Source organism: Vanacampus margaritifer, chromosome 5, assembly GCF_051991255.1.
Source record: "Vanacampus margaritifer isolate UIUO_Vmar chromosome 5, RoL_Vmar_1.0, whole genome shotgun sequence".
NCBI lineage: Eukaryota > Metazoa > Chordata > Actinopteri > Syngnathiformes > Syngnathidae > Vanacampus > Vanacampus margaritifer.
In genome coordinates this window covers 27,815,711-27,842,247 of record NC_135436.1, presented here as the reverse complement: position 1 = coordinate 27,842,247, position 26,537 = coordinate 27,815,711, and the positions used below count along the sequence as shown (strand labels likewise).

General features: G+C 41.0%; 1 protein-coding gene across 2 annotated transcripts in view; it reads right to left on the bottom strand.

Annotated features, from left to right (window-relative positions):
• Positions 1-25,941, bottom strand: part of yap1 (Yes1 associated transcriptional regulator) — a 36,423-nt gene extending 10,482 nt beyond the window's left edge. The window contains exons 1-4 of one of the 2 annotated variants that reach the window (XM_077565363.1): positions 25,243-25,938; positions 23,094-23,329; positions 8,923-9,041; positions 5,831-5,944 (exon numbers count right to left, since the gene is read on the bottom strand). In XM_077565363.1, the coding sequence (XP_077421489.1) occupies positions 5,831-5,944; positions 8,923-9,041; positions 23,094-23,329; positions 25,243-25,443 (670 nt within the window). In that variant the 5' untranslated portion in view covers positions 25,444-25,938. Of the gene's footprint in view, positions 1-5,830; positions 5,945-8,922; positions 9,042-23,093; positions 23,330-25,242 lie in introns of both variants that reach the window. The other variant, XM_077565365.1, reaches the window with a different exon arrangement.
• Positions 25,942-26,537: the final 596 nt, after the last annotated feature.

Here is a 26,537-nt window from a genome sequence, read left to right as displayed (position 1 = left end):
TTATAAATAGGATTATGCTGGTGTGCCTAATGTAGTGGCCAGTTACCTTTTTTCTGGCTGTGACAGTGTTTGGTTGTCAAACAAGCTTGCAGCACGGTGACATCATCACAACAAAAGTTGTGTGTATGTGTATTGGAGGTACAGCTGTTCCTCAGCCACATCTTTGTTATTTTCTGGCCTGGGGGGGGGGGGGGGGTGCTAATAAACATGAGTAGTAGTAATCTATGCATGCAAAGTGGGTCACAGTTGTATTTTTATCAACAAGACAGGCAAATGTGCCTGACCACAAGGGGCGTAACAGTCAATGCGAGGGGTGTTTGCTTATGCGGCGGAGCGCCCGACCACAACAAAGCCCTAACAGGGGTACAATTTCCATGCGGTGGGGACGGCGGGGGTGGGGTGGGGGGGCTCGTCTCCGCCCTCCCCCGGCACCTTCCTCATCACCATTCAATCACTGTCTGTTTACACTATCTCCGCAGCTGAATGGAGCGCGGCCCAGGGCGCTCCCTGGGAAGCACCGGAGGCCCACCACCACCACCCCCCCTCCCCCCTCCACACTCCCAAACGCAGCCATCCATCCGCCTCCCACTCCTGCCGAGCAGCCCCCACCCACACAGTCACGGAGCGGCCGCCTCCCCTCCGCTCCCACATGCATGCAGTCATGGGAGAGAGTGCAACTTCTCTCCACTTCTTATCTTTGCCACACACCGTGAACACCTCGTCTTTTCTGTGCGTATCCCTCCGCCAGCTCAGGCACTAGTTGACACGGCGATGAGGCCTCATTTTCAACGGATTTCAAATTGATACATGCTCGCGTCGCTAATTTTTTCCATGAGCATACTCCTCCATCCTTTAACACATTATCAATAATGTGTTGCATTAATTTACCTGTTTTCCTGAAAATGTGAGATTTTTCACTCATTAAATCATAGGTGTTAAACTGGCGGCCCGGGGGCCAGATATGGCCCACACATCATTTTATGTGGCCCACAAAAGCAAATTATGTCCATCAACTTATTACTTCTTGCTACAACACCAAAAACTTGCAAATTGTCTCAATACTTTTTTGTGTTGCTGACCTCTGATTTCAAAAGTAGTTATTCATCAATTTGCTGTGGTTATCTTATATGAGGCGATCAAATATTTCCGAAGCAAATCATAACAAAATAAGTTTGACATTCCTTCATTAAATAATTTGACCTTTGATTTATTGTAAATAAATACTATTTACAATTGTCATTAAATATAAATAAACAGAAGAAATGCTAATTGAATATAAAGCCAGTAGGGCTCTGAGGTCTGCAGACCTGGGTCAATTAGTGGGGCCCAGAGTCCAAAGCAGCATTTAGCTGTTATGCTACACACAAATGGAATAAGTTGCCAACAGACGTGAAGTCAGATTGAGGTCTTTTAAAGGATTTAAAAATCAATTTCACTGTACTGTCTTTTAATAATTTCAGAAAGCTACATTTTATTTATTTGCTTTGCTTTTGAATGTCTTTGATTCTTTTGTTTGTCACTGTACATTCTCTTTCTAATTTTGGTAGGCTACTTTTTGTATCTTTGCTTTCGAATGGCTTTAACGGTTTAGTTTGTGAATACTTTTAAATGTACTTTTGATTATGTGAAGCACACCGAGTTGCCTTCTGTATGAAATGTGCTCATTAAATAAAGCTGCCTTGCCTTGCCTTGCCTCCGCTGGGTAAACCCTCCCCCCCCTAAGATGAACTGTTGCCCACCAAATGCAGTTACATATTTCCACCCGCCACAGTCCAAAACATATAAGCATGCGGTCAGCAAAAGCAAAAGCAAAGGCAGAGTGGGGAAGAAATTAGAGGCTGCTCAACTGCTTTCAGTGGGAGGAGCGAAACTGATTAAAATACGTTGGCATCATTGCTTACATTTGCAACGCCTGACTCACTTAATTGTCAAAAACTTTGAGATGATTTTGTTTCTTCTTCTGTTTTAGAGTGTAAACCCGTTATCTCATCGCTAAACGATTCAAACTAGGTTTCATGGAGAATTAACTTCTTTCTAAAAATGTATGTGTTACCATTTATCTTGAATGAACGAATTTTCCTCAGCTACTCGGTGAATTCTGGACTAATATTAATAGTTACTGTTCTGCCTATCCAAATGAGTCTTATTCGGCCTTGGCGGAGGACAACCTTCCTAAACACTTGAACTACACACTCTTCAAACACGTCCTTCGAGGCTTACATTTAGAGTGAAAATGATGTCATAAAACAAAATAAAGGTCTGCCTCGCAGACCAAACAGTAAGGCCAAGCAAGCGCGGCGAGTATGCGCCAACAATGAGAAAATTTGCCGCCGTGAACGAGCTCAGCGTGAGAGGACGAGATAGGAGTGAAGGACAGGTTCATTTCAGGGCCAGCCTGATAGCACACACAAGGAGGCTCACTCTGTGTGTGTGTGTGTGTGTGTGTTTCACAGGGTTTGTGTTAGCAACACATGAGGGCGGCCTAAGCCATCGGGCTGAGGGAGATAAGAGACCAAGTTAATGCCGTCTGCCTTTTGTCTTCTTCACGCACGCCCGCAACACAACGAGCCAGCAACACCGGCGCTTATCATGCCATCATGCCGGGAGCCGCGTTACACTACACACACGCACACACACCTCCAGACGTGGAGCTACAAATGCTAACTGACTATGATTATTTTACATAAGTCACAAAAACTTTTTCCTTCATGTACCGCCAACAAATGCTGTCAAGTTTGCGGATTATTGGTGTAAAGAAGGAAAAAAGTTAACAAGAGATCAAATAAAAGGGCAAATGTAATGAATTCTGATGCTGCATACACTCAGGTGACAGTTTATTAGGTACACCTGTACAATCGTTGCGGTTTTAGAACGCAAACGGTGGAACAACATGTCGTGCATACGCTACATTACAGGTGACAAATCCAGGTTCAGAAAGTAAAAACGCTGCCACAGTTTGGCTTTAGCCCCAGGTGCTAGCTAGCTACCTCCCCCGCTCCCTAGCTAGCTCCCACGGTGCTCGTTTACCTGCTAGGGAGCTAGCTAGCTAGCTAGCTAGGGAACTACTTGGCAATATCAGAATTCCACAATATTTTAAAAGAGGGGGAACACTTAAATAGATTGACAAATCATTTACACAATGATATTCGCTCACTAGCTCCGTAGCTAACTCACATGGTGCTCGTTTACCTGCTAGGGAGCTAGCTAGATAGCACCTGGGGCTAACTAATATTACAGTAGTAGAAGACGTTGGCTAACTTAGCTACAAAAAATTCTGCCTTGCAACTATAATTTATTTTAAAACATTTGTGGTACTTAATTATCAAGTAATCAATAGAATAATTGATTCCCAATAAGATTTATTAGTGACAGCCCTAATCTGATCCCATTAACACAGTGAAGTTATGAGAGATTTTCTGGTGTGCCACAGAAAATTAAACAATTGCCAAATTAGTCGATATTACCTTGCTCAATTTCAAATTGTCCAAATCCTTGAAACTTCAGCCTCGCAAAATGTGTTTTTCTGTTTAGCTGCAGCTGATTTTTTCCACGAGTTAAGTGTTAAAATGTGTTATTTTTATTTGCCAGTTTGACACAATCAAACATTTTTTGTGCTGCTCCATTGATTTCTCCAAAGAGACACTGCACTACTTTAACGGCAATTAGAGAGCGTTACCGCAGAATCCCATGAAAAGTCACATTAGAGAGATGACATTATTGTGCTCTGCCAACCCTCAGAAGAGGCGGAAGATTGTCACATGACACGCTTTGACAAAGCGGCCTAAGAACTAAAAAAGCTAGCAGGCTAGCTAGTTAGCTCACTGGCCTCCTTTTTCCTGTCGAGGATGCATGCTTATCTCGTCTGGGTGTCCCGTGTTCATCGCTTTTCCTTTCTTCCCCTTCAAACCCTGAACCCAAGCCCACCCTCGACTTACTCCTGCCCCCTTTTTCCTCTCCCCTGAACCCCCCAAGCACGCACACACACACACACACACACACACACACACATTGGAGTTCTTTGACTGAAAAGGTCTGGAACAGATTAAGAGTTGGAGTGCAGAATAAAAAGGCCTGGCAGAGCTTCAAGTCTGTCTGGAGCGACAGCACAACGAGGCCGTGCCTGCACTGGGCCTCACGAAAAGGGCTGTGTTGGATGTTAGTAAGTGTGTGTGTGTGTGTGTGTGTGTGTGTGTGTGTGTGGGGGCAGCCGGCAACAGGCCTCCGTTAAAGGCGCTCTGCTGCTTTTCTGCGCCGAGCTCAAATTAGCCTCCATTATCAAAGCAGCTGGCCGGCGATTGGACACCTGCGCGGCAGCAGAGTTAAGTGTGGAGGAATATGTTCCAAAACAACCACAACAAAGCAGCATTTGATGGATTTCAGCTACAAAGCAAAGTGCCGTCAAACCAGCCAGCAACCGACAACTTAAAACTAAAGCTTCCTGACCTTGTAGTTCTCATTGCCTTGCTCATTCCCTAAAAAGAAAACACAGAAAGACTGTACATAATTTGATTTGAGAAACGTTCGTCAAATGTTTCCGATTGCAATAACAAATCTGTGGCTTTGTTGTTTGAACTTTTCATGAAATAATATGTTAATGTGGACTGCAACTTACAGACTATAAATTAAATAAATAAATAAATAAAATATACATACATTAAAAAAAAAAAACTTTGTCCTTCTCAAATTGGGCGCAATTATTATTATTATTTTTTCCGTACTAGAATGAAGGTGCAATTTTACATCCACTCCAGTAGGTGGCAGTGGTGCTCTCATTGCCAGAGAGTGCGAAAGCAGTATTAGCTCCTCTGCAAAGGTGTACTCACAACAATTTTATAGACAAATTATACTATTTATAATAGCGGCACAGAGTTGGGCGGGCGCAAAATATTTTCTTCCTCCTGTTGGGGGCGTAACCAAAAATAATTGAGAAGCACCTTATTTCATTGCGATGTGAATTTGAACTGGATGAATTGTTCAGCCCTACCAGATCTTGAATGCAAAGTGCCTAATGTGCCAGATCGTAAGACTTGACTTATGACTTTTTTTTTAACTCAACTTGCTTGTGTACTTTGACTAGTCTTGCTTGATTTCTGGGACTTGCATGAAATTTGAATGTTAAGACCTGACACTTGTGCATACGTGACTCACTCCCACCCCCGGTTGAAGGCCCGACTCGGCTCTGCGTTTTTGTCTGGATGGCGGCACACGAACAGTTAACACTGCGAAACTCACTATCAGGCGCCCGCGGGCCGTGTGCGTATGTGTGTGTTCATGACTTATAAATCTTCAAAGCCGCCGCCATCTCCCCCTCCCAGCTGCTCCGCTCGCCTTACAACTCTGTTTTGGACTCTGCACGCATTCGCTGACGAGAGGCCAGGAGGCTTCATCTACTCCAACGCGGCGCTGACACGGGGATGATGTGATGGTACTTGAGGCCAGCACTTTTGAAAAAGTCTTATCGCGCATACCTGCTCCTGTCACTTATCTCCTAACCGTGCGGAAAACCTCCTGTCAAACTTTAGCTTGGGCTGGGACAGAGAATGGGTGAGGAGGGGGTTACTGTGTGCGCGTGTGGTGTTGCTGGGATTAATGGCCAACTCAGCTGTTGTTCCAACACTAAAATGGTTGACAAAAGGTTAGGTGCTGCTTCTGAGCAAGCGGGACGAGGGGAGGTGCAACGTGGAGCAGTCCAAAATCAAATCAAAGTAAAGCCGCTCAGCCTGCTACAGCTGGGAAGAACTTCACGAGGGGGAGGGCGAGTTTGCGTTTCTATGACGACAGCTTTGACTGTTGTTTTCCATTTACGATAAACGTGCGCCGCAGAACTCACCGAAGCGGGGGTCGAGCCGCGGGTCCAACCAGGAAGTGGTTTTGTTCTTGTGGTTGATGTAGTAAATTTCACCCTCTGATGTAATTGCTTGTTCCCAGCCTTCAGGTAGTGGACCTGGGGGAGGGCGGACAAGGAATATGAATAATAAATAAATACATTTGATCATCCTTAAATTAAAGGGGAAGTCAACCTGATACATTTCTTGACAATAATATTATTTGACCTCACTAGTCTAAACATGACATTCTGATTAATATTACATTTGTGGAATATGAGTTATGCAGCAAAAGCCAGCCGTTTTATCCATCTCAGGGGGCGGCCATTTTGCCACTGCCGCTGTCGATTGAAGATGACATCACAGTTGCTACGACCAATCATTGCAAAATGGCTGCCTTCTAATATTGATCAAAAACTGCAGGATTTTGCTGCTTAACTCTTACTCCACTAAGGCAATATTAACCAGAATACCATATTTAGACTAGTGGGGCTACATAAAACATATTGTCAATAAAAAAAAAATTTGGGGGGGGGGGGTGACTTCCCTTTAAGATTTTGGTGCCTCCGTTGAAATGGGGCCATAACATGATCATCTTTTTAATAGCTTGTATATAGGGATGTTTGTCCCCAGACTCTAATTGATAAATGTAATCTAGTGGCTTGGCGATGAAGTGCTGCTTTCACAAGTGAAAATACAATCTGTGTTTTACTGTCTTTACAGTGGTGTCATGTGCATTCTCTCTTTTCGACTTTGGGTTTTCGTCACGGTAACGAAACTCATCCTCTGCACTGGCCTTGCAGTTAAGGGGGACAGGGTAAGCAATATATGAGACAGGACCGCCCCCTCAAAACAAGCCATAATTAACATGTCACAAACATTTTATTAAGACACCTGGGAAGAGTTTTAAATTGAGAAAAAAGCAAAAATCGACTTTAACGTTACTCTGTAACTCCGGAGTCATCTTATCAGATTGCTTTAATGCCATCGCTTGCTGTCACCAGCGGGCAGATTCTTGTGACGCAAAAAGCAAACCTCAAACCTTTGCTTAGCAGTGGAAAACGCCAGCGATAGCATCTCCGCGTAATCACGAGCAATTACCAAGCTAATGGTAATTAGAAGTTCAAAAGGATTTTTTTCCCCTTTAGTACAGTCTTCCCCTGCAACTGGTGAAATCCACGCAATATAGAGAGACCATATAAAAACATTTTCAAATATAATTTAAGCTTTAAAAATACCTTTTCCACATGCTTTGAAACTTATTAAAACACACAACTGCAGCTCTGACGCACATTGTTGCCCTAAACCGGAAACACTACTCTAGGAACCAAATGTCATTTTGTCACCTCTGACTGGCTCTTAAATCTTTTTCCAGCTGTCAACAAGAGCAGATTTACACGCAGGTGGCGATATGATGGCTGACAGTTCACGTGTAATCTGGGAGTCGTGGCGCTCGGAAACAAAAAAAACATGTCAGACAGGACCTGTCACGTTCTACCTTGGTCTCACCTCACCCCAGGCAAATTCCAGCAGCGCCGACTCCAGCGAGCTACGCCGAGCCTCGCTGGCGAGTAGCGACTAGCATGTAGCACACAAGTGCCTACACAGAAGTAGTTGAGTGCAAGGAGATGTGTGCAAAATTGGAACCGCACGGGAAAAATGTCATGAATGGGGAATAGATTACTTCATTTAAGATAAATTACACCGGGCAACAGCAAATTTTAATCAGAAGTGGCTTTATAAGTAACTGGATTTTTGACTGATTTCAAAAATGTCTTTACTTTTTTTTCTAGCACATGTTTGCTTTTTTTGTTTCATTGTTTTAAGAAAAGAAAGTCAAATTGTATGGAGGGCCCAAATAAATAAATGGCCAAATAAAAAAAAAAATAAATAAATAAAAGTGAAAATAAAAACAGATAAAAAAATATAGGATTCAAAAATTTGATATAAATGGAAATAAAAACAACAATATATCTATAAATGAATAAATAAAAGTATAAAAACAACAATATATCTATAAATAAATAAAAGTAACAGTGGTGCTCAACTCAAGACATGCTTAGGACCGCCCCCTCATTTGAATAGCATTTCGACCTGACTAGGCGTCTGCAGCATGAAATAAATATTTTGAGAGCCGATCATTTTTATTTATTTATTGATATTTAATTCTATTTATGTTTATTTTTGTATTTAATTCAACATTTATTTTTATTTCTTTAATCTCTTTTTTATTTTCTACTTCTACTACTATTTTATTTATGGATATACATATATTTTGTTGTTTTTACTTCCATTCATACTTATTTTTTTGTATTTAATTTTTTTTAATTATATTTTTATATGCATTTTGAATTTCACTTTTATTCATTTATTTATTTATTTAGTCATTTATTTATTTTTAATTTTGGCACTTTTGGGCCTCCATAAAATGGACCTATTCTGTTGGCAGATAATCTTTCTTATTGCAATAAAGGGGAGGCAGTGGACAAGAGTAAGTTATAACACTTGCAATTGCTATCAGCAACATTTAGCTTCGGTTGGACAGTTGTAACAAACTTGCTAGGGGTTAGTCAATTGTAACATTTCACTCCTTGTACTCGTGATGACGTCATGTGTTTTGTTTTTGTGTTGCACAAGCATTTCCACACAATTTATTAGGAGACACTTGCAGCTAGCTTGTCTAGCAGTTTGAACACCTTAGGTCAAAAGAGCTCCAAGTTAGAAACAAAGGTCACACACAATTGTTACAATTGTCTCCCCGATTCCTCCTTCCTTACTTCTTTCCTGTTTTTAAAGCACTTTTTGCAGTTTATTTAAACATCCATCCATCCAATTACGTCATTTGTTTCACATTTTCAACTAAGCTTACTCATATGCAGTAGAAAAATCTATTTTTTTTTTTTTTATAATAGCTTATTAAGATTAGATAAGAGGGGCGGGGGATTCTTGATGCATGTGAAATACTCTTTCACATAAACTGCCTCTTAAGATGAAATATCTTGGCAGACAAAGAGCAAGCACATTTTGCCTTGAATACGCATATTCTGCAAAATCAAAATAAACCAAAAATATGGAGAGGAAAAAAAAGAAAACACACCGCTGGCCGGGTTCATCAGGTTCTGCTGCTGGACCGGCACGGAGCTGGGCGGGGGTGCCTGGTTCATCTGGAGCAGGGCCTTGCGGGGGTCCTGCCAAGTGGTGGTCTGATCAATGTGGCTGCAAAGAAAGATAAGACAATCAGTTTGGGGAAAGTTCAAAGCGGAGGTCGGCCTGATGTGAAGCAGCAGACGTGCAGGAACTGATGAGTCAGTTGCAGAGCTTTCGACTGAACAATGGGAGCGATAAAGCAAGCTTCCAAAATCAGCTTACACACGCCTGCAAAACATGTTTGCCTTGAATTCTCTGCAAATCGGCAGCGTGAAAACACTTACAGTGTGGCAAAAGACAGTTTCTGCAGTCAGAAGCGAGCGCTCTGACAAGAGCGAGGCAACAAATGGCAACGGACGGTCTTTACTGTTAAGTAGAACCTGCTAGCAGCTACTTAACTGCTGGTGATGCTATGTCAAATCTTTAACTGTAGCAAACAACAGAGGGTTTTTTTTGTATTTTTTTTTTTTTTACTAATATCGTATATATTTTTCTACTTTTTCAAATAGTTATAACATATTTTGTATTCTAATATTTGTTCTATTTTTTGTTTAATATTCTTGTTTTTTGGCGAATGTTTTTGCCTAATATTTGCTTTTTGTTTGTCAGTTTTGTATAATTTTGTATTGATTCCAATATTAATGTAATTTTGTCTAATATTATCTACATATTTTTTAAATATTTGCCTAAAATGTATTATAAAATGTGTATAATTCTTTTCAAATAGGTCTATTTTGGGGTATTTTCTCGTCTCTGTCCAGTTCATTGGCATTTTGCATCAAACATTTTGTATTCTGTGTAGTAAATATCTTTTTTAATGTGTGTATTTTTTTTTGAATATGTTTGTATTTTTGTTGAACAATTGCAATTGAATAAGTATCAACACTTAACAATACTTTGTATTGCTTTTGAAATGTTTCAGTATTCTAACATAAAAAAAGGAAAAATATTGTTGTACCTTTTTGTTGAGTATTTATGTATTTGCCCAATAGTTTTGTATTCAGTATAACTCTTTAGAAAAATGACCATTTTTAGTATAAAATGTTTTTATTTCTTTGCAAACTAATACAATGTTATATATTTTATTTATATTTTAACATTTGCGTATATTTCCCAAAACGCGTTCGTATTTTTGTTGAACATTTATTAGTATTTAATATTTTATCACATTTCCCTCTAATACTTTTCATTTTTTTTATAAACTCTGTTTGAATTCAACTATTTTGTGTTTTAAGAATTCATTTTCTGGGAGATGTTGACAGATTTTTTTTTTAATAAATATTTTAAATCATATTTTTTGACTTCTGCCACTCCCATTAGAGAACGTACCTGAACCTGACATATATTTTAATCAGTATTAATACAAATAACCAGAATCATTTTGTTCACTACAATCATGACTGATGTCACTGAAATGACATCACAGTGCCTCAGGCCTCAGGTTGCGAACGTCACATAACCAAACCCGGATAACAGGTAAGCCATAATTGGCCGTTACCTGAGCACTTGGGCACTGTGATGTCATTTTCAGTCGACAGCAAGTAGCAAAATGGCCGCTCCCTGAGATGGACACAAACATGTTGATTTGGCTGCTTAACTCATATTCCACGAATGACGTGTTTAGACTAGCACAAAGAACATATTATTGTAAAGAAACGTGTTGATATGACTTCACCTCTAAGTAAGATCATCTCTAAAACAAAGCCTGTCGGCATCGGTGCTTGGTGGAGGTACTACATGGCGTTGGCGGCCTCAGGTGAGGCGACGGTCTCGAAGTTTTGAAAACAACAAGTGAAGGGTGGAACAATGCTGCTGCATCTATTTCACGGCTCCTCTTTGCCTGGCAGCGAGGGGGAGCGGAGGGGGGTTAGGGAGGATTGCGGTGGGTGTCGTGGTTGGGGATGGGTGGGGGGGGTATTGTGTCGCATTCTGTGAAGGCATTGATAATTAGTGCTTTGTTGGTACTTGTTGCTTGATTAAGATGGAAAGCTAATACAGGAAGCCCTCCTCTCCCGAGCGGGACCCTCTCTATTGAGGGAGGGTCAGTCCCAGGGCTCAACGCAGGGGGTCCTTTTTTTTTTTTTTTTTCTTTCCTGGAAGCCCCCTCGGACACTGTGGAGTGTCAGGGGCTTTAACAATCTGGCGCCACATTTACAAAGCTTTCACCTGCTTGACAAAAGCGCAGACTGAGCTACGATATAAAACCCCACACCATTCACATGTTTTTTTGTTTTTTTTTGTAGAGACGTCTATCGGCTCAAGCAAAACACGCAGCGGATTCCAGCAGTTTGTTTACGCGAGGGCCGCGACTTGTGCGTTTACAACGTGGCCCACCAACTAGCTAGCCAAGCACCCAGTGGTCACATCTTGCGTCTTGGTTTGGGATTTTTTGGGGAAGAATTCTCTTTAGCTGTAATCTCAACCGGCTGCTGGGGCCTGACTCAGCACTCCTCCTTTAGCTTGACTTTGTTTGTTGAATTTGTCAAGCCGACATTTTGTTGCTGTAGTTTAGCATTTAGCCTGGATTTGTTAAACCAATTACTATTTTCATAGCAATGTAGTTCGAATTTAAGCCAGGCTAAAATCTGTCATTGACATTGTGCAGCTATCTTGAATTTTGTCAAGCCTGAAGAAACTTGATCTTAAATGTCATCTTTTAACTTGTCAAATCCGAGATAAGAAGTAGTTTGAAAGCAGCTTAAGCATTAATTTTTCTTTTTTTTTCTCTCAAGTCAAGAACAGATATCTTGTTGGCAATTTTAACGTGAATTTTAGTCATTAGTTGGAATTTAGCCTGTCGCAAAGCTCTGGGCGGATTAATCCACGTTTCAAGATACAATTTAAGATCAAATTGTCAACTAAACAACACAATTAATTGATTTCTAAAAACTCAGCAAATAGCAAAAAGTCAAGCGAAAGTAGGTCCCAAAATGAGTTAGCCAGTCACTTTATTTTGATGCGCAATCTTAATAAACTCAAGCAAAAAGCTAAAATTTAAGATAAATTTGTGATTAAAAATTTTGGGGGGCTAATTGTTCTTTGCTTGACAAAATCAAGCTAACAGCTTGATTTTGGGAGCGAGAGGGCCTGACTCAGCACTCCTCCTCTCGCCCCAACCCCAACCACCCTCCACTGCACAATGCAACCCATTTTGAAGCCCCCCTCTTGTTTATGCTTTACTGATCAAAGGAACTGCCAAATCCCCGACCCCGGACCTCCTCCCTCTCATGGCCCTCTCGCACACACGCACACACATAGAGCAAAGCAAGCAAAGTAGCTGGAACTGCTCAGACTGGAGGGGCCCCCTTGAGAAAGCGGGGTCACGGGGAGCGGGGAGATACAACTCTCCAATAGAGAAAAGAACTGAAAAAGGGGAAAAAACATCCACGGAAGCTTTTCCCCCCCTCGGAAAGCGATTGGCCGCCTGAGTTGCTGTGGTCCCGTCGCACTCTGCCCTGACCTCCCCTTCCCACTATGGAAACTCTGACATTTATTATAAAGGGGAGGAAAATAGGAAAGAAGCAGTGGGATAAGGAAGGGAGGCTTTGATCAGATCCGAGTACACCAGTGGCCGCAACTACAAATATTTATGTTTTTCATTCTTTTCCTCCCCTTTTCTGCCATGTAAGTCTGTGGTATCCAAAGTCCAGTTCGGGGGCCATATGTGGGCCCACTGCACGTTTTTTTTTATTTTTATTTTTTATTGCCCTGCCGTATAGTCTACTCATAAAATTAAACATGGCCTGCACCAAAAGGCAACGAGAAAAAGTTATGTTGTATATAAATTGGACTGTTACAATTTATTTATTTTTTTTTAAGTTCACAATTTTTGTTTTGGGCAATTATTTAGCATACTAATACCAATGACTTTTTGATTTCTCACCTCCTGTATCACCCAAATGAGATTAACATTTGTTTGTTTTTCAAATATGTTAAACTTCTTAGCATATGTTTACTTACAACAATTTAAATTGGTTTCAGCATGTTTCATAAACACAAGGTGAAGTGGTCCACCTCTTCCTTCTATTTTTCTATATGAGGCCCGAAAAAGTTAGGACAACCAGTTTTAAGCGCTGTTCTTGGCATCCTATTGACTTTTCTATCAGGCAATCAAGATATTTGTCGGACAAAAGAAAAGAAAGTTGATGATCAAAGAAGTTAGTGATAAAATCCAATCTTTTCCGCCTCACCAGTACTCTGTGTTCGAAAACATTTAGTAACTCGGAGAGCGGATCAATGAATTACAAGCGGCCGGTAATTCATCACCAGGCTGTAAAACTAAAAGATAATCCATTCAGCCAGCCCAATACGGCCCGAGCCGGACGCCACTTCCTGCGTGCGAAACATGAAACAAAAAAAATGTGACGGCAACTGTCGGGTGGGGGCGGCCCGCCAGTTGCTGTGAGGAATTGCTGATGATCCTCAAACATGGACCGCGGCCACAACTGCTTGGTGTTGTCATTACCCGCCTGTGGTGGGGTGCTGGCACCCTCCCCCGGCCTCTGTCCCCCCCGGGGGCAAACCTCAAAACGGCAGGATACCGCCTAACTAATCAACTTTGGCTTGACTATTAGCTGTTAGATTCATCAACTTTTAGCTACGTTTTGTCAAGGCCAAGAACCATTTTGATATGTGCTTTTAGCTTAAAATTGTGCTGTTATCTTGATTTGTCAAGCAAATAACTTCTTTCACAGCAACTTAACACAATTGATCTTTTAGCTTGAATTTGTCAAACCAAGAACCCTTTTGTTAGCTACTTTAGCTTAACTTATAGCGGCTAGGATTTATCAAGTAAAGAACGATCATGTTTGCAACTTCCTTGGCAGCTAACTCCAAAAACAAATATGTTATCATCAGAAGCTTGACTTTTAGCAGCATGCTTTAATTTGACGAGCCATGAACAATTATGTTGGCAAGTGGCAATATTCAAATTCAAGTTTTAGTTTTGAGTTCTTAAGCTAAGAACTATTATGATAGCTACTTTATAGCAACTTGTAGCTTTAATTGATCAAACCAAGATTTATTTAAATAGATAGTTTTACTTTAGTTTTAACTGTTACTAGTTTGGTAACTTCTTTAGACAGCATTTTAGCTTGAAGCCAGTCTGAGGAAAAAAAGATTTGAATATGTACAAATATAAATCAGGATAAATCAGGAAATCAGACAAGTAACTTTCAACAGGTTTTTGAAATGCGTTTGAAACCGTACTTTGTACGCTATAATCTGTGGCTAAATTGAGGTATTTTGCTGTGGAAATACTACAAATACAACATTAATCATGTTTAAGCGGACTTAGCTTAGGCAGCGGATGAGATGGCGGCGTTGTGCTATTTTCGTCTACTCAAAGGACTGCTTGTTGTTGATGAGGCAGCCGTGGAGAATGAAGTGAAGTCATGATTTTTAACCCATGGGCCACCTCGTCCCATTCTTTCTTCTTCTTTTTATCATAGTACATTTTCAGCTCAATTATGATCAAAAATGGATGGTTGTTAAAATGCTCATTTGCGCTGTCATCGAAGCCTCATGTGGTGCAGCTGAGCCCAGAGAAGATGACTCGAGATGCACCCGAACACTTGACATGTCCTTGACGGATGGGATGGCCCACTTCTCAAGGCGGCGTTTATTATGCGGGTGTTATTTATAATGTCCTGCTGAGGAAGAGGAGGCGGCTTGTTGTTCAGAGCTACAGAATCATGAGCGTACAAAACAATGGCTAAGTCACCGAGTTACTTTTCATGTTATAACGACCACGAGATCTTGTATGCGCCTGATCTGAATTTCCGATTTGAGAACGGACAGATCAATAAGTGCTACCATAAAGTTAGACTAGAACCGAAAGTTGAATGACTGTTTGTGTTCCACTTCGAAGTGGGGTTCCTGAGGTGTCAGGAGCTACCCCCGGGATGGGGGTACATGCTCAGAAGGTGGTTGAAACCAGTGCCTAAAGAGCTCACCGAGGGGGGCCAGATGTAATCAGGCCCCTAAGATGAGGATGACCAATCTAGACTCGGGTCTAGCTGGGGGATGCCTGGTTGCCTCTCTATCAGCAGGACATCATCAAGAGAGATTATTGGGGTAACCTCTGTGACCCCATTGTGGCTTTAAGTTTCCCTTTGAACAGGCGTTTGTTTCGACAAGACGCAGCTAAAGGCTGCGAATGTGTGGCTTTAGCGCCACTGATGTTTTTCTCCCACCAGAAATGTGTATTTGTGAGCTTAATAGGCTGGTCCTTAAAGGTGTTACTTAATCGCACGTCATAAACACATAACGTTTCTAAAAATGGCTGCCAGTCGGGGGGCCTCAAGGACCGAAGGAACGATTTCAATTGCAGCTTTAGCTTAAATTTTAGCCATTAGCTTGAGTTCTTCGAGCAAAGAACAATTTTGTTGGCGATGTAAGCTTACATTTTAGTTATAAACTTGGATTTGTCAAGCTAATAACCGTTTGAGGAAATGTAGTTTTGAACGTTAGCTGCTAGCTTGAATTTGTCAAGCTAATAACCATTTGAGGAAATTTAGTTTTGAACTTTAGCTGCTAGCTTGAATTTGTCAAGCCAAGAACAATATTGTTAGCAATGTTAAGCTTCAACTTTTGATTTGTCAAGCTAAGAGCTATTTTAATAGATACTTTGGCTCGACTTAGCAATAGTCTAATTTGTCAAGCAAAGAAAGACTTAAAAAAATAGCTACTTAAGCCTTAAAAAAATTAAAAATAAATCTGCACCAAATTTATTGGCAATATAAGCCTAAATTTGAGCTTTTAGCCTGGATTTGTCAAGCCCATAAGTGTTTTGTAGTGACTTCAGCTTGATTTTTAGCTGTTATCTTATATTTGTCAAGCAAAGAAAAATGTCATAGCAACTCTAAAAATTTTGCCACTTTAGAACTTTAAACGATTCGGCCGTGATCCTCATTAATGGCACGTAAGTCATTGGTGAGGCAGTTATGCACCAATCAATCTCAGACCCTTTTCGACCCTCGGAACTGAAACGGTTTGAACTCAGAATACAACTTAAATGAATATTTTTAGAGGTTTTAAAACAAGTACTGGTGATTTATAATACGCTGAAAATAGTGCTGATCTGGATTCATTTCATTTCAATTGTTTCTGTGGGGAATGTATTTTGAAAACAAAAACAATCGACAATGGGGATTTTGGCCAAAGTGAAGCTCTTTGGGTAAGTTTAACCCCTGATCCCACCTGAGGAGACCCGCTTCCCAGGCCGGAGATGCCCTCAGCTGACAGTGGAAGCATTGATGTCTGGGACAGAGGTGTTACATCAAGACTTTGGTAAACACGGAGCTCGACTTTCTCACAGTCCCATTTGTGTGCTGAGCTGACAGCCCCCCCGGTGGAACAGGAAGGGTCTTGTCTGTGTGTGTGGTCAATAAAGCAAAAGTTTGTCAAACACAAAGTTAGTCCAAATGAGCTCACGACGCCGTCTTCCCGAACGCCATTTGCGCAGCCGCGGGGTCGCAACGGTCGGGAGTGAAATCCAATTACAAGCTCAGAGTGCACTGAGCTAGTTTTGATTCAGAGGAGTACAAGTACAGGGCCTCGTTAACATTCCGGAATAGACGGAAGGAGATGGCTGTGTGTCGATTTGGTGCAATATTTAGAAGCAGAAATGATTGCCTCAAACTAGTTTCAGGGTCTGTAACTTGTTGCGCAAATTTGACTTTTCAATGGCTTATACACAAAGAGTTGGTTCTCTGGTGTGGCTGCCCGCAAATTAAATGTGAATATTTTATTATTTTGCTATTTCTGAAAATGAGACAGTGAAAAAGCTATCTTGCACTTCTGATCTAACTTCTGGGCTAAAACAACAACTGGACGTGGGAAAGGTCGCCCTATCCAAAGTGTTTAAAATCCAATTGGGAAAAGACAAGCGGCCATCAACGCATGGCTCTACCTGCCCCTGAGGCCGGACAATAACTACCCTCACCCCCACACCCCCACAAAGGACTCTCCCCCCCCCCCCCCACCCCAGCTTAGTGCTGACTTCCCACGGACTAAAAGCTCATTGAAAGCTGCATTTAATAAGTGTCCGGAAACAGTGATTACCCCTCCTAGTTGGCGGGTGTGTCTAAATTAGAAACCTTCATTAGTTTATGACCCTCCCCCTAGCCCCACCACCCTTAACCCAACCGCAGCACCCCCAAGTCAGCCAGCACTAAGCAAGGTGACCCAACCTCCCTGCTGTCATAAATCAAAGGCCACAGCTAAGTGCTGGAAGAAAGAGGAGGAAAGGTCAACAGACTTTGTTGACGTTGGAGCACTCTTTAAATTGGAGGTGTTTTTCTTTCTCATGCAACGATTGTGCAACTCTATCCACCTCATAATTGCTCCCAGAGACCTCTCTGCCAATTATTTCTATTTTGATTTGGGCAAACTCCATCCGTCCGTCATTTTTTTTTAATTACAAACTAGGATGCAGTGTAAAGAAAAATAAGAAGCTTTGCCGTTGTCTCTAAACAAAAACAAAAAAAAGGACACCATCTGACTGGCCTTCACTTATTTATGTCGTTTTGGTAATAGATGCAGGTCTAAATAGGGAAATGAACATTTATTGGCAAAAAGAAAATATTAGTCTGCACCATTTTCTACAGACCAACCGATTCAAAAACATTGGTGATCGGTGGCTATTTCATTAGAAATTCTGAGACGATTTCTTATCTCAAGCGATCGACTCTCGCTGATTTTGTGGCGAATCCTTACCTTAGAGCAAATAAACATGATCAGAAGCACTGACCTACTTTTCTAACCAAATTTCTAATATTTGTTCCATGAAGTCGCATTAATGTATCCCCAACAATCTATTCTCTACATTTGAAAAAAAAGCGATTGGACTGTTTTTCTTTAACCAATCAGATATCAGATCTACGAGCTAGCCCACAATTACGTCAGCATTGTTTTGTTGGATTGCTGGTAGCACTATTATGACAAAATATCTTTCTCCAAAAGTACTTTTGTTATTCTTTAACCTGAAACAGGAAGCAAAAATATAAGCAAAGGCCAGTCAAAGAGTGTGTACAGTTTTCGGGACCCCCTGTATTTTAGGAAGGCCAACGGTGTGAATAAAGATCACGGTTTCAGTGTTGGGACAAAAGCAAGCCCCCCCCGCTTTTCTACTCGTCTCCACGCGGCTGCCATTTAACTGGCCTGACACAAAAGAGGGTCCATCACAGAGCGGCGGCTCTCTATTGACGCCCCCGCCGGCATCCGCGGGGTCGCAATGACGGCGGCCCATCACCCACCGTGCTGCAGTCCGACAGTGTGCTCATAAACAACTGCCCAGGGAATTCCTGGTCCAGCCCGGATAGATACGGCCGGCGGAGACAACTGAGCGAAACGTGAACCGACGTGCCGTTTGTCCATCGTCTCCCCCCCAATCCCTCGCCGCCACACACGCCCTCTGCAGGCTTCGCTGCCCGGCCTCAACACTTTAGTGTCAGAGTCGGCCTGTTTATAAATAGGGGAGTGTCTTTTCCAGCAGCAAGCGGCCGAAGGCCTTCTGTGCTCCAGATCGAATGTCGGCGCTGTGATGTGCGATTTTCTTTCACTTGTATGACATTTGAGGGGGTTGCCAGTCAACAGAAAGTTTTCTACGCTGTGCTTTAAACATTGTTTCAGTGGAGCAAATGCATTTTGGAAGTTGCTTTCATTTTGTCATAACAAATCTTTTTAGAATCAATTGCCGTAACGATTACAGTGGAACCTCGGAGTTTGAACGTCTCGGAACTCGTGCAAATCGGACTTCGACCAAAAAAATGCCTCAGAGTTTGAACTAATTTTCGGAGTTCGAACACCCAAGCAAAGCAAGCTAAGCCGAACGTACCTTGAAAACGGGTCGCCAAGTGAAGCCTTAGCGAAGAAAGACAACCGTGCCAGTGGCAGCAAAGACAAACATACAGTGCTACGACCCACAGTGGAATTAGGAAGGACATTAACGCGCAGTTGTAAATACCGTGACTACTTCTGTAAAGACTGGCACGAGGACCCCCCTTAGCTGTTCAACAACGTGCCTGACGTTAAACAACGCACGCAAGGACCGATTAGTAGTCCAACAATATGCCCAATGTAAAATAAACTCAGCACTGAACTAAAGCTAGCATTAACATAGCATTTTTCATCCACTGATGCCATTACGCCACAACAGCTAAGGCAAGGTATTTTTATTGTTTAAATACAGTACTGTACTGCAAATGTAAAAAAAAAAAAAAACATAAATAGAAATTAAAATAGAAATTTTCTGTTTTTGGAGCTTGGGAACGGATTAATTTAATTTACATCATTTCCTATGGGAATTTTTTTTTCGGAGGTTGAACAATTCTGACTTTGAACACTTCGCAGGAACAAATTATGTTCAAACTCTGAGGTACCACTGTACTTCTATTCTTCAGAAGTGCTCTAAATTATACATTTAAAAATTGCATTGTAGGTCTCTTTTACTTGTTTACCATACAAACAACTGAAAGCCAGAAAAGTCTCCCTTTCCAAAGTCTTTTCAAGTCCAAAATCTAATCAGGAAAAGAGAACTTCCAGATTGAATGTGGGCACTGTGATTTGTGATTTTCTGTCTTTAATGTTTTGATTCTACTTTTGTTGTTTTACTATTGCAGAGGCCTCTTTAAATGGCACTTTTTTGGCGTCCTTCCAGTCAGCCGGCAGACATACGATTCCACATGAAAAGAACGTGCACAAAATCAAATCCCAGCCAGCGAGTTAAAACCCATAACGCCGTAAAATAGCTTCAAGTACACGCAACTGTCTTTTACTCAACTAAAGCCTTAATTTATCTCACCAAATTGAATAATTATCCGTTTCTGAACAACGGCAGCCATCGTGGGAGAATCTACAAACACCCCGCCCTCCAATCCTAAACACACACAGACACAAACACACACACAGACACACACACGCTTCTTTGAAAGGCTACAGATGTGGCCCAGATGTGGAACCTTTCAACATCTGGCAGCGAAATCTCTTTTTTGATCCCAAGTAAATCGGAATGGATGGTGTCTGCGTAGTCGCTTTTTTGTTGAATTTGTTGCACTAGAGACGAGAAGGGCCGACCTCCGGCGTCAAAATGAGCTGTTCCAGAATGATTATGTAATAACGGCAAAGCGGGAGGTCACTGGCGTTAGAACTGACACCCTTTTAGGGGCATCACAAAGGGTCTAAGGAGTTTCAGGCCCAGCCAAAAAAAGAAAAGATGAATAAAAAAATGAATGTAAAACGAGAGCCAAGTAGTATATTTTGGAGGAAAAAAAGTTTTTGAGATTATAGTCGACTTTCTTTAACGTGCTAATATGGATATTCTGAGGATGATGTGCCAAAAATACTGACTGAGCATTTCATCATTGATCATAAAATGTACAACTTTAATCTAAAAAAAAAAAAATATATCAGACTTCTACCTTAAAAATATACTTTTTTAAAATTATAAAAAAAATATAAGGTTATGACTTCAATCTTGGAAATATTTTATGTAATAAAAAAAAAAAGTTATTCTTGTAATATTTTGACTTTGATCTTGAACTGTTTATCTATAAAATATGATAAATGTATTTTATATAACTATATATTGTATAACTAGTTTATACACAACTAGTTTCACAATATGTGACTTTTCTCTCCAAATATTGTTTTTGAGAATGCCATACTTTTTTTTGTACTTATTTGACCTATAAATAAAAAATGTATATTTATAATATCCAACTTTTTCCTCAAAATATGACATCTTGAAAATAACAGAAGTCAAAAATGTTCCTTACAATATGTTCTATGCACACCCACTTGTCTAAACAAAGCATTCGGATTAATTAGTACACTTGTCGAACATGAATTAAGCAGCAAAAGCCACCATCTGGCCATTTTGCCCCTTGCTGTCGACTAAAAATGACATCACAGTGCCTACTGGCTCAACTGGAGAACATCATGTGACCAAACCCAGCAAACAGGTCAGCCATGATGCTGTATTTCGACGAGTGGGGGACGCATAAAAACATTTTTTGAATATTTTTTTTTTTACTTTCAACCAAAAAAATAACTATCAAAATATTTTTTTTCTTGAAAATATAAAACTTTAACATCGTAAAATTCTCATAAGGTTATGACTTTTAAACTCATAGGCTTTTTTTTTTTTTTTTAGCCCTAATTGGTGAAAAGCTAAGTGAGAAGCTTGAAGCTTGACGTTATTTGCTACCTTTGGGACAGCAAGTGGCATCCAGATTCGCAGGTTAGCAGATGGCGCTGAGTTGTCTGCCGAGGCCACCACAGTGGACCTTTTGTCTCCCCAGCGAAACTTGAGGAACGCTACATACGGCCCGCTAAAGACTCGTCTTGTTTGCTCGCTAAATGTAATAACCTGCAGTTGCCTGCGTTTGGGAGGACTGTCCGCCATTGTGCGCTGTCGCAGGCCTGCAAACGTCCAGATTTCGCAACCAAAAATCCTTACATTTTTCAAAGACTTGGCATGTGTCAATTCAAATCATATTACTTGACAGATTACGAGGTGGGCAAACAGACAGTGGAAAGAACCAATCAGTGATGAGCGGAAGTTATGTCTTTCGGGCACTTCTTTCGTATCTTGACCGACTGCAGTTGCCGAACAAATGCAGCCGACCTTCTGCGCCTCAGATCGTGTAATCGCATTCTTAGGAGATGAAATGTGCATGTAGCGCCTCTCCCAGTCTTATCAGTGGCATTTTTGCCATATAGACAGAAAATAACGTGGAAAAGCTGCAAAGAAATCAATGATTTCAAGTTAGGCGGCCTTGGCGAGTGGCAACGTAAGATGGCTGCCGACCCGACACACATCTTTTGAAATATATGCTTCCAGTACCGTCAGCTGCTGAGTTTTTAATGACTATGTGTTTCTTCTGGTTATTTAAAACTGAGTTGACATTATTTATTTTTTTTAATTTTTTTTAACCTAATTCCGGTTACTTAATTCTGTCTGTTAGCGAGAGCCACTACATCGTGATAACTTACATTGATGTTTCTGCATCTGGCAATTTATTATTATATTATATTATTAGTATGGGATTTTTTTTTTAATGGGCTTTAGGTGAACTGATGAATACACACACGCTCGCACGCACGCACGCACGCACGCACACACACACACACACATACGAAAAAAAGGGTATATATATATATATATATATATGTGTGTATATGTATATATATATATATATATATGTATATGTATTTAAAAAAAAAAAAAAAAAAAACATTTATTAAATTTTTTTTAATTGATTTGTTGAATTTAAAAAAAAAAAAAAAAAAGGAGAGCAATGATGGTGTCAAATCGAATGAACAATACTGAGCTCTCCTGGGAAAAAAAAGAAAAAAAAATTATTATTATTATTATTTATTTTAAATTTAAAACTGAGAAAACCAGAGCAAACCGTATTCGAGTTTCATCCCGTGTAAATCAGTATGAATAAACTCATAACTACTGTAATTATCGGTGTGAAAAAACACTTCAAGGGCATACAGTACATATATACGATCACCAATCAAATGAAAAACAAAGTATCACAGTAACTGAGCGTGTTTTTTGTGTGCCACATTTGTAACCTCGGAACCTTGAACGGAAAATAATCACGGTAGCTTTTCTTGACTATTTTCTACTAATAACTGCTCTGAATGACAACACGTGTTTGAAATTTGGGAGTTATGTTGTCAATAGTTTATACAATTAATATGACAAAAAATTGCTATGGATTATGTCTTATTAAACATACAAGGAGTGGCAAACAATGACCATACTAAAACAATTACCGGTACTCCTCCCTACTTTAACTTTGAGCCAATTAAAAGTCAATAAGATTGTGACAGATGACATAATTCATAAACGCCAGTGACAGTGAAAAAGCATTTAAGTTTGTTTCTATAAAAACATTTTGGGGTACAAGTGGGAGTTGCGTTTAATCGCCTTTAGGGTTTTAATCTTCTAAAATGTATCATTTTTATTGATCTTAAATTTATTGTATTGAAAAAGGGGACTGTCATTATTCAATGTTGTCAGTGCCGAAAATTCCCTCAAGGCGACTGATTGTATTAAAACCTTTCCAGGTAAAAAGGCGGCGAGCAGAGAGTTGACGCCCTTACTTGAGGAAGTATCTCTGGCCCGAGGCGGTCTTGGCCATCTCCCACCCCGGTGGCAGCGGCACGTCGTCGGGGATCTCGTACGACGACTGCCGCAGGTGCTGGGGGGAGGCGCCCGCCGGCGGCATGCCGGACAGGGAGCCCCCGGAGACGGCGCCCATTTGCAGGGAGGCGGGCGACGAGTGGGCGCGCACGTGGTGCGGAGTCAGCGTGCCGCCGGTGCCCACGTCCGTGCTCGCCTGTGAAGGGAGACAAAAATAAGACATGTGAGTTTAAGGTACGATTTTATGTTTCCTCCAATGCGGTCATTCTTAAAAGTGTCGTATGTGCACCACTAGTGAGGATGCAGGCTCCCTCTAGTGGTACATGAAATAATTACTTCTTAATTACAGCTAAGCTGCATTTAACTTTTAAGTCGTCTTTATTTATATAGCGCTTTCAAACAGCCTTAGCTGTCACAAAGGTTTTTACAGAAACAACATAAAACATTCGTTTTCAAGATAAATACATTTGCATTTAATTTTTAACCCCATTTCGGTTAAAAATGTCCACTCCAATGGACATCCATTCAAAAGTTGTTTTCTCCTATTATTAATAAATCTTTAAAAAACAGCAAATTTGTCAGGTATATGTACCTTATATACACATATATATATATATACAGATTACTTTTTTCCTTATATTTGAGCACTGATATCCGTCCTATCAACTTCCTGTCAATCTGTATTTTTTTGTTGAACCAGTACTTTTACCAGTACAGTAGCATTTTTACATAAGTACAGAGTTTGAGTAGCGTTAAATGGAAGCTCTCTGCTCCGTGTCCCTTGTGTTGAAAGCAACTGTCACCGTTGCGATGATGTCACCGTGCATCTAATTATCTGAATGTGCAAAGCTGTCATGGCTGCGTAAACATAGACATGACAACATAATGTTCCTCTTCGGTGAGTTCCGTCTCAACGGTTTTAAGGCTATTTTGCTCAATTGGTCATAAAAATTATTTATTTCCAGTGTACCCTATCCTCACGAATATTAAAAAAGCCGCAAGTAATTGACACCCCCATGAAAAAGTTGTACTTTAATTTTCTATAGGTGCCACAAGATGGCGTCAAAGAACTGTTTTTTTGTCTCAATGAAGCTCCTCAACTCACTTCGACGGTATCTTGGCCACAAAATGTCACCAGATGATGCCTCAGCAATGCTCTTATTTAACCCAAACAATGCATCTTTGTTTATCTAATATCTATGCCAACAACGTATAGTGACAGCAGGCAGATTGGAAGATAATGCTACCTTTTTTGGCCATGGACCAGTTTCGCAATTCAATAAGTAGCCATATGTGTGATACTTTCGGGCGCCAAAATTCGTCCATAAAAACAAAAAACATGTCTGTTCTTTTAATTGAGATTCTTTCAGTCCTACCAAGAACCACATTTTGATTTAGCACAAAACGGTTACAGATTGTACATTGATGGGACGTAAATGACCTCCTAGCAGCATATCTCTATTTTTAAAATGCGACAAAACAGCGGTGGTAACATTCTTTATGTTGTAATTGCAACTTTATTTCTATGTTAGGAAGCTGTGCGTGTGGAGGCAAGCTTGTAGTAGGCCCTGGAAGAAAAGGAAAGGAAGGGAAGGGAAGGGGGGGGTTGCAGACTGAAAGGGATGCAGAAGGAGGGAGGAGGGGGTTGGTTTTGAGGGGGGTTGCTCACGCATGCGCACTGGCTAGCCAACTTCCAAAGGGGAGCAGCAACAGTTGTGGGTATGAGATGAGGGTGGGGGAGGAAAAGAGGCACAAATAGGGCAAAAATGAGATTGCTGGCCTGCAAAGTGGACTTGACAAAACATCCATTTTCTGTCAAGTTTACAAAATTCCGACATGTCCATCATCACCACACAATCTGACAATTCGTTGTCATTAATTCAACGCAGCTCAGCTTCACTGACATTTAAAAGACATAAACAGTTACATTGATTTTAGGTGCCGCGTTACCAGTTTTGAGAGTATTACAAGTGAGGAGGGGAAAAGATGGGCTGAGAGGAAGTGGCTCCCCCCCCCCCCCCCCCTTCTCAACAGGACAGGCCTGCTGCCTGGGTCGGAGCCGACAACCGAGCCGAGCCTCGGAGGCCCCCGCGGGTGCGGACGACTTACTTGTCTGGAGTGGGACTTGGGTTCGGGCGGCTTGAAGAAGGAGTCGGGCAGCTTCCTCATCCTCATGGGCAACGAGGGGGGCACGATGGTATTTTTGGGGTTCATCACGGCGTTGAAGAGAGCCTCCAGGTCGGTCTCCGAGTCGCCCCGGACGTGGACAATCTGGTGTCCGGCCGGAGGGTTGTGCTGGCTCGGATCCATTGTCCCGAAAAAGTCTGCCGAGCGAAAAAAAACAACCCCCAGAAAAAAAATGAAAAAAATCAAATCCCAAGCTAGTTTTCCTTGGATTTTTACGCAGCAGGAAATGTGCACCCAAAAAAAAAAAAAAAAAAACTTTCGACGCTGCTCAGTAAAAGTTGTCCCGGCTCATCCTAAACTTTCCCCCCAACGAAAAAGTTTTGTTAGCTGTCGAAGTGTGCACACATAGTTGACGTTTTGCGGTTGTTTCTTGCGGGCATTCTCCAGAAGGCAACAAAGCGCATTTCTGAAACTCTTGCTGTCGTCCCGATCCAAAACTTTTCCACTCAAAACAAAATGTCGACACACACGCAAAACCTTCCCAACGAGTTCGAAGTGTTGTAGTTTGGGCCCGAAATGAGCCCGCTCGTTGCTGGCAGAACAAATCTCCGCTGCTCACTTTGGAAGAGGGAGAAGAAAAAAAAAAAAAGTTTCGCCCCAGTCGAGTCTAAACTTTGGGCAGGACATGAAAGTTTATGACTCATGGGACGGCTGCTCAGGAGGCGGGGCTAGCCTCCGTGCGGGACAGGAGCCTTTAAAGGTACAAGCTTGTGGGGGGGATTCCGACAACTCCATCAATTTCCCTGACAAAACTTGACTTATGTTCATCTAATAATTTGCATGCATTTTCATATGGAGTTGTTTAAGCAGATTTAATACATTTGTTTTGGCATAAACGCTTACAATTTACAAGTTTATTCAAATGTATTGATACTTTACATAGATTTAATAGTCGTGAATTGTCAGTTTTAATATTAAATTAACTAGATCTAATAGTCCATTCAAGTGTATTGACTCTTTACATATGCTAAACTTAATTTGCATGAATATAGTCCACTTGAAAAGCGTTTATTTGTTTGAATTGTAGTCGATTTGGTATTAGCTCTTACAATTAACAATCAGTTATTCAAGTGTATTCACACTCATTTACACTAATATCAATAGGAAAATGTAACAATCCATTTGAATTACAGTCTGTTTGGAGTAAAGTCTTAAAAGTTACAATTGCTGATTCAAGTGTATAAGGACAAAAACATGTCGGTTTTAATAGAGAGTTA